A 19,765-nucleotide genomic window follows, 5' to 3' on the forward strand; every position below is an offset into this window, starting at 1 on the left:
TGATGGTTTGAGAAAAAGAATAATATTTGAAGCCCTGCTTCATAGGACTCCTTCCCATACTGTTTTGAAGGCCCACTCCCAGGTAACGAAAAACACCATCCTAATGATTTTTTTCTTTATTTCTACATGCTCTGTTTTTAGTGAAATACTGACTGTGCTTTGAATGTAATCACTACTAGTGTTGTTTTTAGAAGGAAATAGAAAGGCCTGCAAATTTTGATATTCATGTACTTTTACTGAAATTAAATATAAACTGAACACATTTTTTAAAATTTTTATTGTTGAAAGCATTACCTATTTTCCCCTTTTTTCCCTCATTGACCTCTTCTAGCCTACCCCCACCCCCACCCCAGGCCTTCACCACCCTATTGTCTGTGTCCATGAGTTATGCATATATGCATACAAGTTTTGGGGAGATTTCTTCCCACCCATCCACCCACCCCCAGCTTCCCACTGAGATGTGACAGTCTTGAACACATTTTGAATGTGTTAAGAAACTAAGCCATGCCCTCCCTGGTTTGGCTCAGTGGATAGAGTGTTGGCCTGCGGACTGAAGGGTCCTAGGTTTGATTCCAGTCAAGGGCACATGCCCAGGTTTCTGGCTCAATCCCCAGTGTGGGGCATGCAGGAGGCAGCCAATCAATGGTTCTCTCTCATCATTATGTTTCTATCTCTCTCTCTCCCTTCCTCTCTGAAATCAATAAAAATATCTTTTTTTTAAAAAAAAGAAACTGAGCCACACAAAGTGTTCTGTGAGCCCATTTTTCTTTTGAACTTCACTGGAACTAAATTTCTGATTTTCATACAATCAGACCCCATGTTTCAAGTTCGCCAGAATATTATCTCTATAATATTTCCATTGCAGAGTTTAAACTAAGATGTAGTTGATTTAAATGATTAGTCAAAAAAACTCAAGAATCAATTTTTTACTAAAACAAATATTCCTGATTTTTTTTTTTTTTTACATCCTATACTGATAAAACCAGGCTCCAAACTACTTTTCCAGTGTTATCTTCCATGATTCCTCATCCCACCCCAGCTCCAGCCACTGCGAGGAGGCGTCTCCTCACCTGTCTCATGCTTTCTCCGCCCTTTTTGCTCAGCTGGCATAGTTGTCCTCTAATAGCCAAATATCTAATCCAGCCTTCAGCAGTCAGATTGGACGCCTTCCGGGCACCCTCCTGGCACGCCTTCCCGTACCTCTAATCAGGGTCAATCTCACCTGCTGTGAACTCTTAGAATCCTTCCCTTTTGTCCTGATGCACTCGTTGATTTAAGAACTATGTAATATGCTGCCTGGCCATTGTGGCAGTGGTTGAGTGTCGACCTATGAACCAGGAGGTTAAGGTTTGATTCCTGGTCAGAGCACATGCCCAGGGTTGCGGGCTCAATCCCCAGTGTGGGGCAAGCAGGAGGCAGCCAATCAATGATTCTCTCTCATCATTGATGTTTCTATCTCTCTCTCCCTCTCCCTTCCTCTCTGAAGTCAATAAAAATATTTTTTTTTAAAAAAGAACTATGTAATATGCTAAAATACCTTTTTAAAGTCAGCAACTTTAAATGATGTTAGGAGCATAAATCAATGTCTCCTTTACAGATCTATTATTAAATTCCTAAGAGCCTAAAAGTCGCTGAAGGGCTATTATAAGTAAGATGCTATTATAATTTTTTCATCTTTTTCACAAAGGTACAGAAATATTCCAATTTAAAGATTTTATTCTTTAGGTTTTCATAATTAATGCATGCATTAAATAGACTTTGATTTTTTTACTAATGTTTTTTAAGCCCAGAGCCAAATCCTAATGACTCTTTCTTAACATGTCGGCAGGAATATATAAATTCTAGGTTTAAAACAATTAACGTGTTGAATTTACAGGGGCACAGCACTTAATCAAAGGGAAAATATACTATGCCTTGGTCATTATCTACTTTTTCACTGTCTCCGAGTTGATACTCATTAGCTCTGAGCAGGGGCCATCCATGTCTGTGTAGTTCACCTTTATTTCAACACTGTCTAGCAATACTCCTGGCCCCTCACTGCTTTTGTTAAATAAATGAGTGAAAATAAATATAAAGCAAGTAAAAAAGACAGGAAACAAATCTTCCCTGAAACCTCGCCTTACTGGGTCATTGGAAATCTAAAATGATATAATGTATTTAGAGATTAAACGATAAAAAACAGAATTTATTTTAAACATTTTCAACAAAAATTGTAATGTTCTACATGTTTCTTTTATTATTATTATTATTATTATTATTATTACTATTATTATTATTCACTAGAGACCCGGTACACGAATTCAAGCACAGGTGGGGTCCCTTGGCCTGGCTGGCGATTGGGGCCGATTGGGGGGGCTGGCCAGCTGGGGTGACAGGCCGTGGCAGGTTGGCCAGCCAGATGGGAGGAGGGACCGTGGGAGGTTGGCCAGTCAGCTGTGGGAGGTTGGCTGTTGGAGTGCACTGACCACCAGGGGGCAGCTCCTATGTTGAGTGTCTGCCCCCTAGTGGTCAGTGTGTGTCATAGCAACCGGTCAACTGGTCGTTCGGTCACCCAGGCTTTTATCTCTCTCTATAAAACCCTAATTTACAAATAGACCGAACGACGGAACAGCCGAACAACAGGTGCTATGATGTGTGCTGACCACCAGGGGCACACGTGGAACATGGCGGGCATTGGCAGCAGGCAGCAGAGTGTGGAACATGGTGGGCGTCTGCCATGGCAGGATGATGGAGTAGGTGAGCGGGGGCGCCAGACCAAGGTGGGGCGCCAGTCGCTGTCATCAGGGCGAGCCTCTGGTGGTTACTGAAAATTCTTTGCTCCTGCGCACCGCTTTCCCGCCCGGTACTCACACCTGCTGCCGGTCCCAATTGCTTGGTGCCGTCAGATGGTGCGAGTGGTGGCTGCTGGCCCTGATCACCCGTGAGGGCTTCTCCACCGCCCCCTGCTCCTAAGGGGCAATCAGGGCAGCAGCCGCCGCTTGCACCCACTGCTGGTGCTGGTCCTAATCGCTCCACACCATCAGCAGGTGTGAGTGGGGCCTGCGCTGTCAGCTGGCTTGGTATCTTTACTTTTATCAATAGATATTGTCGTGTTCATGTGACATTTATAAGGCTCCATGAACTAGAACTTGCTTCCTGAAAAATCACCGTCTTTTGGAGGCCTTTTCCCCCCTTTCATAAAAATTATGTGAAACACAGTACACCTATAGGCCCATCAGAGAAGTGCGAACGGGCTGCCCTCCTTCATGACTGTTAAGTGAGACTTGGTCTTCTCACCCTAGAACAGTGATGGCGGACCTATGACATGCGTGTCAGAGGTGACACACGAACTCATTTCTTTGGTTGATTTTTCTTTGTTAAATGGCATTTAAATATATAAAATAAATATCAAAAATGTAAGTCTTGGTTTTACTATGGTTGCAAATATCAAAAAATTCCTGTATGTGACACGGCACCAGAGTTAAGTTAGGGTTTTTCAAAATGCTGACACGCCGAGCTCAAAAGGTTCGCCATCACTGCCCTAGAAGGTGAGAGGTTAGTCATGAACTGCAGAAGGATGTCCTGGTCAATGACAGACCAAATATAAGACAGTGATCCCATAAGATTATGAGCTAAACTTCCCTTTGGCCTAGTGATGGGGTAGTGCAACACATTACCCCGTGTTTGTGGTGCTGCCAGTGGTATAAAAGCACAGTACACACAATTACGTACAGCACCTAGGGCTAGATAATGATCAACAGCTCTGATGCTGGTTTATGTATTTACTATACTTTCTACCATTATTTCAGAGTGGGCTCTTTCTACTTACCAGAAACTGTTTGCTGAAAAGCTGTAGCCGTTTTATGCTGGCAGCAGCCCCATACATGTGTGCTTTTAAAAAGTTGATGCACTGGTTGATTGATTTGTGCGTGTGAGAGAGAGACATCAATTTGTTGCTCCGCTTGCATTGCATCCTTGCCTCTTGGGGCTGATTTAATTTGTGTAGTTTTGTACAGTCACCTGCTGAACAGGCTTGTAGCCTGGGGTCCGTAGGCTACACCATGGAGCCTGGGTGTGCAGGAGGCTGTTCCACCTACGTGTGCGTACATGCGCTCTGTGGTGGTCACACAATGATGAAATCCTCGAAGGGTGCATTTCTCAGAAGGTGTCCCCCTATGTAAGCTGTGCGGGACCGTACTAGAAGCCAACCCGGAAGCTCTGAGAGTGGATCTCCCTCCCCTGTAGGGCAGCCCTAACAGAAATGTACTGTGATTTTAAACTTTCCGTAACATTCTCGTTTCAGCGTGCAATCAATATAAAATGAAATCGTGAACGCTCTTAGAAACCCGGTGCACATTTTGCTCTTAGATCAGACCCGGACCTGGACCGGCCACATTTCAGGCGGCCACTGGCGACTACCAGGGCCAACTGCAGAGAAAAGCCCGCCCTGCACCCCAGTGACCTGCACAGCTGTCCACCGCCCTCCTACGCGACCTCGTTGGTACCCGCGGTTCACCTGGTGGGAAGGCCTTTCACTAATTCAAGAAACCGCCCTCCCCCTGCAGGCCCGGCTCTCCAAGGTCTCCTTCCTGGGTGGAAGACAAAATCCCAGGCATGAGTGACGTTAAAGTGCACACCGTAAAGAGAGACCTTGGACAGTATTAGAGCTCAGTAACACACGTTCATTCATCACTCATCGGGCCCACGTTTCATATGGAGTAACGACTCGGTTCCACGATTGAAAAAAAACAAAAAGCAAAAGCATTTATTGTGACACGGGTTGTACAGGATAAGCCCCTCTAACCTTCCCTGTTTCCCAGGGGTGGGCTGACCGCGTTTCCAGGAGCTCAGGGGTGATTGAGACCCACCCTGCAGGCTGTCTCAGTGCCCAGCAGGCGCGAGCGCCCCCGTCCCACCCGCGGGGCATTGGCCACGCGCGGCCTGAGCCCGCAGGGGTCAGCCAGCCCCGCCCCCCTCCCCCGCCTAAACCACCCGCACCCCGCCCGCAGGCGGCCGTCCCACCCCAGCCCCTCCCCACCAGGCTATCCCGCAGAGGCCCTTCACCCAGGGCGAGCCAGCGAGGAGCCCGGGGGTGCACAGGAGCCCCGCCGCCACCCCGCGGCGCTTGTCCAGTGGCCTTCGGGGAGAAACCCTCTCCGCCTCCGCCGCGTGACCCCGGGGCCTCTTGACGCGCGACTCCGACCCCGGGCTGACCCGTTCGCGACTCTCCTGCCAATCACATACGGTTTTCCTCCGAACGGCCAGCCGACCAATCACCGCGCGTGGTGCATTCTTCGGCTTCTCCGCCCTTCGGCTCTTCGGCTCATCGGCTCATCGTCCTTCAGCTTTTCGGCCCTTCGGCTCGTCGCCCTTCGCCCCTTCGGCCCTTCGGCTCGTCGGAGTTCGTCGTTGCTGTGCCTTCCCCGGCCTTCCGCCTGCGCCAAAGCGTAGTTCTCGTTGGTGTAAGTTCCTCCCCCCCCCCCCCCAGACACTTCCGGGTCCTGCGTCGCCCCGGAAGCCCGCGAGTTCCGGAAGCCCGGGTACCCAGGTTCGGCTGGGAAAAGCCAAGCTTCCTAGAGAACGTTTCAGGGAGAGTCCCGCGGAGCGGGGCGTGTCGCCGACTCCCAAGGTCAGTGTCCGCCGAGGGGCCGCAGTGCAGCCCGAGGTCAGCGGGCAGCCGAGGGCGTCAGCTTCCCCGCCGTGTCCTGGCCGCCCTTGGCTGGAGTCCCCAGGTCACTGGCTTCCCGGAGGAGGCAAATCAGAGTGTGATTTGGGGAAAGGCAAGAAGCAGACCTAAATCCGAGAATGAGGGTGAGGACCGCGCCCTTAGGAGGGAAAAGACCGCCAGCCAGAGCTCGGCGCGTCCCGCAGGGACTTCGGACGAACTTCCGAGTCTCTGCCCGCGCTCGGCGGCGCGGCGCGGTCCTGCCTCTGAGCCGAGCGGGTTGTGGAGCAGGCAGCGCCCACGCCGCACTTAGCTCGACGGTTCATGCAAAGTGTTGCATTGGGTCCCGAAAAAGAAAAAAAAAAGAGTGTGCCGAAGTTTCCAACCTTTGTGAAAGCCGATGCACTTACAAGCAGTTTTAATTTTCCTGTGGAGGAAGAGTTCCTGGGAATGTTCCAATAGAATTACTTGGGATGAGTTTGTTCTATTTAATATTTATTTCTGATAAGAAATAATGAACATCGTTAGCATTTTTCATCCGGGGCCTGAAGTTAAAAGTTATAGTTTGTTCATTTCTTTAGGTTCCATTTTCCAAAAATACAACATTTTGTGAATGAAAGTGTTTTTTGTTTGTTGTTTTTTTGCAGAATAAGACCAATTGTTGAACGTTCAGGTCTTACATGTCCTAGTTAGTATTCCATGATGGCCTTTTTTTACCTTATTTTTTTTACCTTAATTTAAATCCAGCTCGGCCAGCGTGGCTCAGTGGTTGAGCATCGACCTATGGACCAGGCCTTTGGGGTTTGATTCCCGGTCAGGGCACATGGCCGGGGTACGGCCTCCATCCCCAATGTGGGGCGTGCAGGAGGCAGCTGATCGATGATTCTCTCTCATCATTGATGTTTGTTTCTCTCTCCCTCTCCCTTTCTCTCTGAAATCAAAAATATTTTTTAAACAATAAACAAAAATAAAAGCAATAATGGGGAGACTGAGGCTCCATCCACACCACTGTTTGTAGTCTAGACACCTTCCCCTAATGTGTTTACCTTCAGTTAAACCTGAACAGAATAAACGTGGGGTGGCCGACTTTGCATTTTTCTCTTTCACTTCATATCCTCTCTGATTTCACCCGTGTTATCAATTACTGTATCTAGAAAAATTAGAGTTGTATGTGCTTGAGACAGAAGCAGATTTGAAAGAAGAGTCAAAAGAAATAACTTCTGCTTATTTTTCTTTAAAAAAAAGGGGGGGTGGGGGTGAGGGTGGATAGAAGTAACAGGAGGTAGTAAAGAGAATGCTACACTAAGTCAAGAAAATTGAGTTCCAGACCTGACTGGTTTTCTTATGACCTGCTCTACCTCTTGGCCTTAGTCTCCCCATTTTTAGGAATTAGGGGTAGCACTGCACCTGTGGTTTTATAGCTTTCATAGAAGAACTGTAGAAATTGCTTGGAGCTTTCCGGGGAGAGACAAAGCAAACAGACCCTCCCCAGCTATTTTATATATTTTGCTCGAAAAACAGGGTTTCTGTTAAGAAAATTAAATTTACACATATGTAATACCCTCTGTAACACTTTAAGCAATAAAAAAAATAAAAAAGAAAATTAAATTCATATCTTAGACTAGATGACCTGTATTCCCTTCTAGCAATTAAATTCTCTTTCTTAGGATAGTATTCATTTGTATTCCATGTGCATTTATGTATTAGTTTTTTTGATAAGAGATACATGTTCACAGTTAATTCATTACTAAAAGCCATAAACATGTCCATATTCAATCTCATTTGTTTAATAAATACAGATTTCAAGTTTAATTCTTTACGATCAGAATCACAATTCTTTATTTTTCTTTCTTCCCCCTACCCTTTTATGTTAGCCATAGAATTTTCACTTATATTCGAAGCTTGTAATCATCTTTGCAGTAGGAAAGCCAGTACTTTACATTTGATGTGTTTGGCGGCTGAGCCTTACAGATGTTAGCAGTCTCGCCCAGCCCCACCGTGTGCAGGGTCCTGCAGCACAGGGACATGTATGCCATATGCACAATCTTTGTTTCTGGACAAAAGTTCTGCTTGGAATCACTGGCTCCCCTTTGATTACCTGGGCTGGGCAGCCTAGAAGCACATTGGCTGTTCCCTTTATCTCTTTTCCTGTGAAACGACAGCAGCTTCTAAACATCCCATGTTCCTCTTCAGTTCCTTCAGGCTGTGGAAGAACCCTCCGGAGGGGAGCCCTGGCGGCTCCTCCTGCCCCGGGCCTGTAATCTTGGTGCAAATGCCAGAGCTGTGATTCCTATAGGAGCTCGAGGCGGGAGAGGAGCGGACGGCCTCCTCTGTCCTTCCCATTGGGGGCTGTTGACCACTTCTTCCAACCCTTCCCGTCTACACAACCAGCTGCCCGTTCCTGTTTTTGTTCTCTTTAGTAGGTGTTCTTTTTATCAGAGCGCCCTTCTTACCTGCCTGTCAGTAAGGTGAGATACGTTTCATCCATGTGTCTTTTTTTTTCTTCTCACTGTTAAAACATAAAAACCAAGAGCTCTAGCGTCGCTCTGTTTTGATTACTCATAACCATCCCCTCGCAGTGGTAGGTGAGTTGGCTGCGCCTCTGCTTTGGGCAGAGTGTGTGTTCACAGTCACTAAACGAATGTTCACGCCTCGTGTCTGTGCAGACGTACAGTGAGTCTCTTTGAACGGGTCTCGGACCACACGTGTAGGAGTAGAGAGAGGGGATGTGGATGGCACGCATCCCAGGCAACTTGGGTAACTCGACCGTGTTCTCTCGTTTCTCTCCCCATCCACAGTCCTGGGAGTGACTGGCAGTCGGGCCTTGGGAGAAGGAATTGTGCTTTGAGGTTTGCGGTATTGAATTTGATCCAAGCTTACCCGATACCCACGAACTTGCCACTAACCTTCCTTTTGTGTGTTCCGTACTTTTTCTAGTGTTTACCAGAAATTTACTAATTGCCAGCTTGGCCTGACACAGGTGAGTTCATCTCCTCAAGGCTTAATTTTGGTCTTTGTGAAATGGACCCGATGATCTTTACTTTTATGAAAATTCAGGGAGGTAAAGCATGCCAAGAAAACCCTATGCGTCCTTCGGTGCGTGCTCCTGTTACACTGCAAACACCTCTGTTCCCGTGGGGATAGTCCGCCTTCTCTCCGGTGCCGTGAAATGTGCAATGGAATGTGTGTTCCAAACATTTTACGTCATTGCGAATTCTCTTCTTAGGCAATTAGATCCTCGAGCCCTTTTCCACATGCATGGAGTACTGAAGATCTGGTTGCTTCATGCTTCGTGAGGCACGTTTGCTCACCCTTGCGTTGGCATTTTCCCTGTAGTTAGTGCCTGTGCTCTTGATCTCGGAGTCCTCAGCCTCTTAAAACAGCGCCATCTGCATGCCCAGTGGCGCCATCCTCAAGTGCCCATGTTCACCTTTCTGGCTGTCACTGTTTTGCACGCCCATCACCACTTGTCAATGTAGTACATTGGTTCGGAATGTGGCTGAGTTATTTCTAGCTGTGTGATTTCCCACTGGTCAGCTAATCTCTCTGTGCCTCCGTTTCCTTGTTTAAAACAGAAATAATGAAAGAAGCTCTTTCATCGTAGTGTAAGGACTAAATGACTTGCTACTTGATTTTGCAAAGGGCTCTTCGCTACTGTAGTCACTGTCCGCCTTCAGGCCTGGTAAGTGGTGCGTGTTTGCTGCAGCTGTAAACTCATGAGCTGATGGAATTTTGTTGCGTCTTGTTTTGCTGTTTCCTCCACGAGGATTGTTTCTCTGTCTTGCGTCTTCTGTTCTGATTTCTCCACTCGAGCTAGCCTTTTCCAGACTCGTGTTCAGCTTTACCATTTCTGCAGTTGGAAAGGACTGTTCTTTTATTCTTTCTCTTCCTCTTCCAAGGTTTACTAGTAGTTCCTATAAGGATCCTAGGTAGGTGAAATTTCTATAGTTACTGACTTTTTTAACTGCTGAAAAGTGTCGTGTGGTATAATGACTTGTCCAGGGTCACGCAGCCTGAGGGCGGACCTGGGCTGGACCGTAGAAATGGTTAGAATCCCCCATATTCACTCAAACATCTGTTCTCTGTTTTCATACTGTGCTTTCTCTCTTTAAGACTCAGAAGCATCAACTTTCTGAAGAAAAGATTATGAGTGCCATGCGCTTCTCTTAAAAAATCTTTGTGAAGCTGGCCTCAAGGTATTGGGAATTCTGCTTTAAGGTTTTAAAAAAGTATTTTGTGTTGGTTTTAGATACTTGAATAAATATACCGGAAATGAAATAGGTAAGGTGCTCAGCTCTGTAACACTGATTATCATCTTGAAGACTGTAGTATTTGGGTTGAGTCCCTTCTCTCCAAATAAAGAAGAAAAAAAAGAAAAAGAAAAAAAAATATATATATATATATCCCCTCTGCTAGGACAAAGTGCTTATCATTGTTCGTTTGTTTGAGAAATTTGTAATATTTTGAAGTTTTCCTTCAAATGTATTTTAAAAACATTTTGTGTGTGCCCATTACCACCCCCACCCCCCAAAAAATTTTTTTATTTGGATTTTGTTGACGATTGCCTTTAAGTTAAAAGTAACCTAGAGGACTGGTGTCCATAACAGAATGTTTTAAATCCTTCATGTCTTGTCTGTACTCAAAGCAGCGCAGTTGGGATATCTGTAAACCCCTGAAACGGGGCTTATGCTTGATGAAAGAGAGCAGCGAAAGAGTAGTGACAGTCACTTAGCAGGTCTGTGGCCGAAGTGGGATTTGAACTTTCTGACGGTGACTTCTCGGCCTGTTCACAGCGTGGGGGGTCACGGTGTTCTAATGGCCTCAGCCACAGCTTTTTCTCTCCTGCTCCTATTTGAAATGCGTTCTGGGAATCGGTGTCCTGTTGAATCCCTCTTCGATGCACGTCCCATTTATTAGTATTGATTTCAATACAATGTACAGTAAATCTGCCTGACCACTCAAAGGAAATACTAGGGAGGAAGTTCAAAGCTTAAAATCCCCATTTTAGGAACTTTATTCACGTAAGCTCATAATGCAAAATGTTAGTTTAAATTTTTTTTAAACCCTAAAAGGAGAAAAAAAAAAGAATAATTGCACTCATCCATTTTGATTGCTAGAACCCTTAGGAGAGTGGCAGCAACATTATCATATGGAACATTAGTTGACGATTGTGGACCCGGAAAAGGTTTGGGGTGGGGGGAGGCGATGGGTGGGTTTGATACCTGAGAGATTACTTGGGAGGGAGTCACGTGTTTCTGCTGACAGAGTTTACAGGACTGTAAATTTCAGTGTAGTTTTGTAGGCAGCATGCATTGACAAATATGCCTAATGGTAATACATCTAGCACTGAGTCTTGGAGCAGGTCAATAATAGTGTGTGTGTGTATTGATAGCAGCAATGTAGGAGATGTTACTAGGTATTATAGCTAAAAATCCATGTCATCCCCTTAATCATAATTACATTAATATTGACAGGCCCTTGACAATACCCACATTATTATTGATAGATTTCTGTCAATAACATGGTTTTAAATAAAATATATTCATTCATAATTTGTCCTCGACTCAATAAAAGCTCTGAAATACATCCTGAAACATGCTTCTCTCTTTAGTGAGATAGAATCATTTGTGTTGGTCTTAGAATGCGATATAGATGGCAAAGTTTTATTTTAGGGAATGAAAAGCGTAAAAGGAAAGCCTGAGTTATTTAAGGGATAAGGTTATGTATCGCTGCTCTTAGTAAACGAATTTCAGGGTTTTTTTCTGTGAAAGAAAATCAGTGTGGCGTGTCTAGCGACAAAATGTCAGCAGGAGACCTTCTTGGTAGTTTTTAGTGCTGGATTATTTTGTCTTAAACATATTTATGTGACAAGTTAATCACGCCTAACCCTGGTAGTTGCTGTGCTTTTTATCTTTCCTTGATTTTGCCTTAAACTTCGTTTTCACATACCCTATCCTTCACTAAACACTAATATTACTTAGTGCCAATTATACTTTTAATTATTTTTATAAGTCTCTTTGCTTGGTCATACATGTTTTCCCTTACATTAGCCTTTTATATTCTTAAATTTAGTATAGTTTGGGGAGTGGGAAGGAAGGAGGTGATAGGATTATGCATTAAAGGAATGAGATTCCACGGCAAAATAAGGAAAAACATTGCCTGTTTGGGGGAATTCTGGAAACATAAATCTGAGTGGAATCTGATGGTGTTTGTTTCCATTCAAAATGATCCCAACTTTGAAAATAAAAATTAGCTTGTATTTTTTTTTTAACTATTCAAGTTTGAGCCTAGACTAGATAGTAACCTGCAAGAACCAATAATCTGGATATTGTTAATGCTTACTTAAATTCTTGAACATCAATAGACCTGGACAGGCCAGTAGCCATCAATGGAACAGAGACAGGAAAGTATGGTTTACCAGAAAGGTTGGGGACTTTTGACTCGAAAATGTGAAGAGCAGTTTAATACTAGTCTGCTGGTCCATGACAAGTTGGATGGAGCGAGGAGACTGGGCCCAGCTGTTCTTAATCTGCACTGAGGCCAGGCTTGGGGAGAAAAAGGGAAAACAATGTTAAACTGTAACAGGAGGGATAAGAAAGAAGTTTTTGATAATAACTGTTAAATGTTGGCTTGGTTGGGTAGTGTGATAAGTCTCCTTTTCTGGCAGCTGTCAAATTTTTCTGTTTTTACGAAATGTTCTTAAGTATGATTCCTTCAGGAGAAGGGATTTGGAATAAAGGGCTCCTGAGAAGCCACTCCCTCTATCCAATTTCTCACTAAACACAAGTAAGGAACCCGAGGAAAAGATCGCTTCCCTCCCCTCCAGTTCACTCCTTCCACTACGCATTCGTTCAACACGTTTATTGAGCAGCTACTATGAGCCCATCTTTGTGTTAAATTCTGTAAGATAGTAAGATAGTCATCAGCCACAATCCGAAACTGATTGTGAGTCCAGTATTTAAAAATGCATAAATGGGCACAGCTGGCCTCCAACGCTAGCGACATATTTCATCTGGTAGTCATCTGGGGGGTCGGGGGGAGCAATCCTCCCAGTTAAACATGGGGGTGGATGAAGCGAGGGAACTGGTAGTGTTGGACTTAGTGTTGATGTGCAGTAAGGTCAGAGCGTTTCAAGAGCAGTTTGACAATCAGAGAGCTTCCCTTATCGTGCTGACCACGGGATGTGAAATCTGTATTGTAGACACTGTGTTACACATACCATACCCCCACATATCACCAGTGATTGCAGAATTTTACATGACAGAGACTGAGCTAAGTACCAAGTCTCTGTGTAAGTGGTAGGAGCTTTGGGAAGTAAGTATAAGTTAAGGCTCTTCCCTTAACTAGTTTATAATCACGTTAGGAGAAGGTGTGTTCACATGACTGAAGCCACAGTACAAGTGTTTGAGGGCTGAGTGGGTGTCACAGACAGCGGCGGTCACAGTTAAGACATGGTGACAATGGGAGTTGGGGGTTAGTTATGAATTTTTAGAGAATTTTGAAATAGAGTTGGGATGTGAAGGGATAGTTGAGGGCATTGGGACAGTTGATAGGGAAGGTAAGTGTTAGGTGCTTGAGAAAGGACAGAGGTGGGACTGCAGGATGGTCCTCCTTCATGGCTCCACTGGGAATGATGGTCACCTGATCTCAGGGGTGGAGACAGAATTGGGCCAGGTTGGGTCTGAGAAGTTTGTACTTTATCCCGGGGTGATATGAGCTAAGAAAGAGGTGCTATGATAAGTGTGGGGAAATATTTTTGTAGATTTTGGTTTGCTTATGAGGTTTTTAAAATGTTTTTTTAGTTACATAAATGATATAAGTTGATTAGAGAAAATTTGTAAATTACAGAAAAAAAATGAGAAAAATAATCTTACTCATTGATAATTTGTGTGTGTGTGAACTTTAAAGTTATTTTTCTCTTTGAAATTCTGTGTTTTGCCTGTCGTACTGTCTCCCTCTGTTGTTGCCTAGTTGTCCATCACTTGCGGCGTCCCTGCAGACCTGGGTTGGGTCCTTCCGTGAGCCAGGGCGAGTCTTCTCTCTGCGCCCCAAGCACCTTGCAGGGAGGGCGAGGATGCATTGATGCGCATGGATTTGTATCAACCCTTAATAGAAGGCAGGGAGCGCCAGAGTCAGTGCGGGTGAACCGCCTCGCTGGGTACAGGGATGAGACGGAGCCTGGAGTGAACCGGGGATGAGTGGGCAGCCGACACGCAGCGTTGAGCTGTGTGGGTGACAGATGACCAAAGGATTATGAGTTGTGCTTTGACATGGACTAGCCCATAATTCTCAGCATCTCCAGGGAACTGTTAGAAATGCAAATAACTGAGGCACCACAAGCTAACAAGCCCTCCTAGTGATTCTCACAAACCCTCAAATTTGAGAACCGCTAGACTAGAACAGAGCCTCCAGGACTGCGATGTTGAAGAGTATGGCATCGGAAGATGGAAAGCCCAAAGAGGTGTGGTCTCAGTGAACATAACCAATGAGATGCCACAGTAGCTGAAATAGGAAAACTATGAAAATATTGTATTGTTACAGAGAGCATTAAATGTGTTACACATGGTCAAGATCTATTTGTCTTTATAAATCACCGCCTTCCTGGTTTGAGCATTTAACTAGACTTACAATAGATTAATCTAGTGGTCGGCAAACTCGTTAGTCAACAGAGCCAAATATCAACAGTACAACGATTGAAATTTCTTTTGAGAGCCAAGTTTTTTAAACTTAAACTATATAGGTAGGTACATTGTTATTAACTTAATTAGGGTACTCCTAAGCTGGCCTTTGCTAAAAACGTCCTCAATCTGAGGGGTCGACCTCAGCGAATGTACCCCCACTTCTTCTAACGTCACTTCTTCAAAATAGACTCGCCCAGGCCGAAAACCGACTTCTGCGCATGGGCAACACAGTTTCAATCGCACTGTACGTGCGCGCCCGCACGTGGTATTTTGTGGAAGAGCCACACTCAAGGGGCCAAAATGCTGCATGTGGCTCTCGAGCCACGGTTTGCCGACCACTGGATTAATCCAATGAGAATGTCCCCATGCTCAGTGTCCCCGCCCAGGTTCTTTCTCCCAGTCCACATGACTGCCTCCTGGCCTTTCCACTTGCTGTCTCACACTGGCCTCAGATCTCCAAGACCACATGTGTGTATTATCTTTCCCTTCAAACCAACATCTCTGCGATTGTTTCCCATTTCAGAGAACTGGTCTGATCCACTCAGTCACTCAAGTCAGTGATTCCTGGCTTATTTCTCACGAAATCTTGTCAATTCTACCACTTCCGAGCTTTCAGAGGCACCAGTCTTTCTCCATCCCCACTGATACCTTTCCAATTTAGACCATTAGTTTCTCACCAGATCGTTTTAACAGTGAACTGGTCTTTCGGCCCCAAACCCGTTCTCAGTGTAGCCAGAACAAGCTGTGTAAACGCGAATTTTATTCTTTTCTTACAGCCATTCCACGGCTCCCCATTACCATCTCGATAAACTAGGGCCTTAAGGATGAGTCTCGTGCTTTTCTTCCCAACCTTATTTTTTTGTCCTTGGACCTTCAGTCCTTGTCACCTGCTCTCCGCTCGGCCTGGACTAGTGTAGTGTGCTTACCTTCCTCTACCAGCCTGGCACCGCTCACCCTTCAGGTGCAGAGGTGCTGCCCCGCCGTGAAACCTTTCTGCTCATAAGCATGATTCCCATCGCACATCACTTATCATGTCTTGTAATTGTCTGTTTGACATTTTACATAGCACACTCCTACCCCCCATCACCCCATTACATTACACTCTTCACAGGAGTTGAGTCAGTCTGCCATTCTTCCACTAGCTCCCACACATGAACTGCTAAGTAGAAGGTGCACAACAAACGCATGTTGAAATGAGGAATCAGCAACAATCTGGATATGGGCATGTGAAACAGTTTTAAGGGATGGAAATTTGTATTTTCTACCCTTTACCATCCCAGACATTTTTCTGTCCATCCATCCATTTACCTAGTTTTACAGGATGCATCCTGCGTGCCAGGCACTGAACTAGTTGCTAAGATTCAACTGTGACAAGACTCAGATAATCTTTGCAATGGGCCTTGTCTTCTAGTGGAGGAAAGCAACCTTCAGAAGTAGTGTACGTCCAGTACAGAAAGGTCTAGGTAGAGGAAGAGCAGTGAGAGAGGACAGCTAACCCAAGCTGGGCCAGTCGGGAGGAAGTGATGCCTCACTCAGAACTTGAGAACTTAGGATGAGTTAAAGAATGGGAACACACTGATCCCCGTGAAGGGAACAGGTAATAGAACGTCCCCTAGTGAGCAGAGAGGGGGCACTTATACTAGAGGTCAAAGCATTAGGAAGGCAAGAAGCTGGAGGAGGCTTGTGTGAAGGATCACGGTGTGGGCAATGCCCCGAAGGAGTCAGAAGGTAGATACCCGCATTGGGTGTAATCCAGGGGAGATTAGAGCAGCACAAGTTCGGGAAAGGCTGTGGGCTAGAGTAAGGGATGGGTTTGAAGAATGTTTTGGACAAAGAACAGGCCTTGGGGATTAATTAGATTTGTATAAGGAGCAAAGAGAACTCTGTCCTAACCCCCTCCTTTCTCTCCTGCAGTCCCTGACCAGTATGAGGCACGGATTTCACAGAACTTGCAGCCAAAATCCCCACTGCTCTCAGCTTAGAAGTCTTAACGGAGCTCCAGGAAGGGGGAACTGGTGAGGTTACCGGAATGTGAGAAGCATTCCTGTCATATATCTGGGTTCAGAGGAAAAGAGCACTAAACAACCTGTTATTTAGTAGCCACGTTTGTTTCCTGTATTTGGACTTCCTGCCCCCTCAGTTATCTGGGATCCATGGGTAATTCCAAGTCTTCCTGAAAAATGCTCTGATTGTAAAGATATTCCAATTTTAAGGCATACAACTTCATTGTAGGATGTATTTTACAGTCCTTTTGACTTCTAACATTATATTTAACATCTTTTAGTAAAAGACATAAAGTAATAGAATTTGTGAACTGATCTTAGAATACCTTTTTGCTAATAGTTCTCTTTTCTCCAAAAGTGTATGATGCATCTTAATAATGACATTTCTGCATCCCTGGTGCTTTGTGCTAGTATTTATTTTCTGCAATCATGTGATAGAATAATGAACACTTACTACAAATCAACAAATGTCAAGTGCTGGCAAGGATGTGGAGCAAAGGGAACCTAGTGTACTGCTGGAGAGAATGCAGACTGGTGCAGCCATTATGGAAACAGGATGGAGTTTCCTCGAAAAATTAAAGATGGAACTACCATTTGACCCAGTGATCCCACTTCTAGGAATATATATCCTAAGAAACCCAAAACACCAATCAGAAAGAATGTATGCACCCTATGTTCATAGCAGCACTATTTGCAATAGCTGAGATCTGGGAACAGCCCCAGTGCCCATCAGTAATTGAGTGGATTAAAAAGCTGTGGTACATTTACACCACAGAATACTATGCAGCAGTAAAAAAGAAGGATCTCTTACCCTTTGAGGCAGCATGGAGGGACCAGGAGAGTATTATGCTAAGTGAAATAAGCCAGTCAGAGATACTTGTCGACAAGTATCACATGATTTTACTCATATGAGGAATCTAATGAACAAAATAAACTGTTGAACAAAATAGATCCAGAGACATAGAAGCATGGGACTTTCGAACCTCAGGAATGGATGAGGAGGGTGGGGGGGAGACGAACCGAAGAACTTGTATGCATATGTACATAACCTATGGACACAGACAATAGGGTGGCAAAGGGTGGGGGCAGGTTAGATGGGGTCAATGAGGGGGGAAAAGGGACATATGTAATACTTTCAAGACTAAAGATTTTTTAAAAAAATAAAAATAAACCTTTTTTTTTTTCTCCTACTTTCCTTTATAAATATGTAGGAGATTAAATGACTTATTGAAAAGTATGCCTTTGGAGTCAGTAGAAGTGCTGGGTGTTAAACTGAGGCCTTGACTTGCCATTCATTGCAGTGTTCCACATAACTCATTGTATTTATTAAGTGCATATATGTCTCCATTAGCCATGCTATTATTCAGCCTTTTACTTAGCAATTATTGCTAAAACCTGTTATTCCCTTGATGAGGAGGGCCAAAAGCGAAAAGAAAAAAACAGGAAAGGAAGGAGGGAGAAGGACATGTGAGGAGAAAGAGAAAGGAGTTCCCAGTAAGAGGTGACTGCTCAGTTTGGAGACGATGCAAAGGTGTGTCCTGTCTTGTATATCCCAGTTTCCCGGGCATTGGTTGCGGAGACGGTCCAAGGTTGTCTGTGTCTGAGGATGTTTCCTAATCGTCCTTTCTCCTAGAGCTCTTTGGAGAAGGCATGGCTTCCAGAGAAGACAAAGCACAGAGCACACACAGGGTGCTGCGAATCAGTCAGCTGGATGCACTGGAACTGAACAAGGCCCTGGAGCAGCTGGTTTGGTCCCAGGTCACTCAGTGCTTCCATGGGTTCCAGCCCGGGCTGCTGGCCCGCTTTGAACCTGAGCTGAAAGCCCTCCTGTGGCTTTTCTTGTGGCGATTCACCGTTTACTCCAAAAACGCCACGGTGGGCCAGTCGGTTTTAAATATTCAGTACCAAAACGACTTCTCCACGCCCCTGAGATACCAGCCCCCCACTAAGAACCAGAAGCTCTGGTTCGCCGCCTGCACGATCGGCGGGAAGTGGTTGGAAGAACGCTGCCGCGATCTTTTTCGAAACCCTCGCTTAGCCTCGTTCGGGAAAGCCAGGCAGTGTCTGGACGTGGCGGTGGGCCTGGTGCAGTTAGGGAGCCTGATTAACTTCCTGATTTTCCTCCAGAAGGGCAGGTTTGCCACTTTGACGGAACGCCTGCTGGGCATCCGCTCTGTGTTCTGCAAGCCCCAGCACGTGCGTGAGGTTGGCTTCGAGTACATGAACAGGGAGCTGCTCTGGCACGGCTTCGCGGAGTTCCTCATTTTCCTCCTACCGCTCATCAACACCCAGAAGCTGAAGGCCAAGTTATCTTCGTGGTGCATCCCTCTCGCCGGTGCTCCCGACGGCGACAGCTCCTTGGCCAGCAGCGGCAAGCAGTGCGCTCTGTGCGGGGAGTGGCCCACCATGCCCCACACGATCGGCTGTGAGCACATCTTCTGTTACTACTGCGTGAAGAGCAGCTTCCTGTTCGACATGTTCTTCACCTGCCCCAAGTGTGGCGCAGAGGTGCACAGTGTGCAGCCACTGAAGTCAGGCATCGAGGTGTCCGAAGTGAATGCTCTTTAGAAACTAAAAATGGTTTTCTCTGCAGAAAACTGTCTTGTGTTGAAATCCTTAGGATTAGTCACCCTGAGCATCCCATTTAGATGTCTTTTATGAGAACATGTGCTTCTCAGCCACTGTGTTCTGTTCCTTGCCAGACCTGACTAAAATCTAATCACTGGGACCCATGGGTTTCGGAGTATATTCTGTGAATGGTAATGTGTTATTTTCTTTAATGATTGCATTCAGTGTTTCATGTCAGGAGTAATGGGCAGCTTTTGTCAGATGCCTACGAAAAATGCTCCTTCACTTTGTACTTCCTGGAACAAGGTTAGCCTCTGAAAATAAAAGGTTTTGGAGACTGGGATGAGCGTGCCTTTATTTCCAGAGATGGTGTTATAACATAATCTGACAGTGATTAGACCATGGTGTTTTGGGTTTTTTGTTTGTTTGTTTTTAATATATTTTTATTGAATTCAGAGAGGAAGGGAGAGGGGGAGAGAGAGAGAGAGATAGAAACATCAATGATGAGAGAGAATCACTGATCGGCTGCCTCCTACGTGTCCCCAACTGAGGATTCAGCCCAGGTATGTGCCCTGACCAGGGATTGAACCATGCCCTCCTGGTTCATAGGGTGACGTTCAACCACCTGAGGCATGCCATCCGGCCTGACCCTGTTGTTTTAATCCTGATCTGATGGCCCACTCGTAATTGTAAGCTTTTCTCTGAAGCCAGTTTTTAAGGGGTTCAGTGGGCCCTGTTCTTAGGCAGAATGGTGGCCCCCGGAAGCTGAAGACTTTATGTCCTGCAAGCTCTCTGCCCCTGCCCCCTCACCCCCCCCTGAATAAGAGCTCCTTGCCTGGCCACTCAGCAAAGCAGGGGGATCACTGGAC

The 19,765-nt window shown here is 45.5% G+C and overlaps 1 protein-coding gene across 7 annotated transcripts; it reads left to right on the forward strand.

Annotated features, from left to right (window-relative positions):
• Positions 1-5,297: 5,297 nt before the first annotated feature.
• Positions 5,298-19,237, forward strand: PEX2 (peroxisomal biogenesis factor 2). 7 transcript variants are annotated; one of them, XM_059672824.1, is made up of 4 exons: positions 5,298-5,608; positions 16,240-16,340; positions 17,743-17,859; positions 17,962-19,237. In XM_059672824.1, exon 4 carries the CDS (start codon positions 17,979-17,981, stop codon positions 18,894-18,896), a length of 918 nt encoding a protein of 305 aa, XP_059528807.1. In that variant the 5' UTR covers positions 5,298-5,608; positions 16,240-16,340; positions 17,743-17,859; positions 17,962-17,978; the 3' UTR covers positions 18,897-19,237. The 7 variants fall into 7 exon arrangements, with proteins under 7 accessions (XP_059528807.1, XP_059528809.1, XP_059528806.1 ...); XM_059672826.1 differs by having other exon boundaries at positions 17,746-17,859; XM_059672827.1 differs by lacking the exon at positions 17,743-17,859 and adding an exon at positions 9,758-9,840 and having other exon boundaries at positions 5,305-5,608.
• Positions 19,238-19,765: the final 528 nt, after the last annotated feature.

The sequence above is a fragment of the Myotis daubentonii genome, chromosome 17 (genome assembly GCF_963259705.1).
Source record: "Myotis daubentonii chromosome 17, mMyoDau2.1, whole genome shotgun sequence".
NCBI lineage: Eukaryota > Metazoa > Chordata > Mammalia > Chiroptera > Vespertilionidae > Myotis > Myotis daubentonii.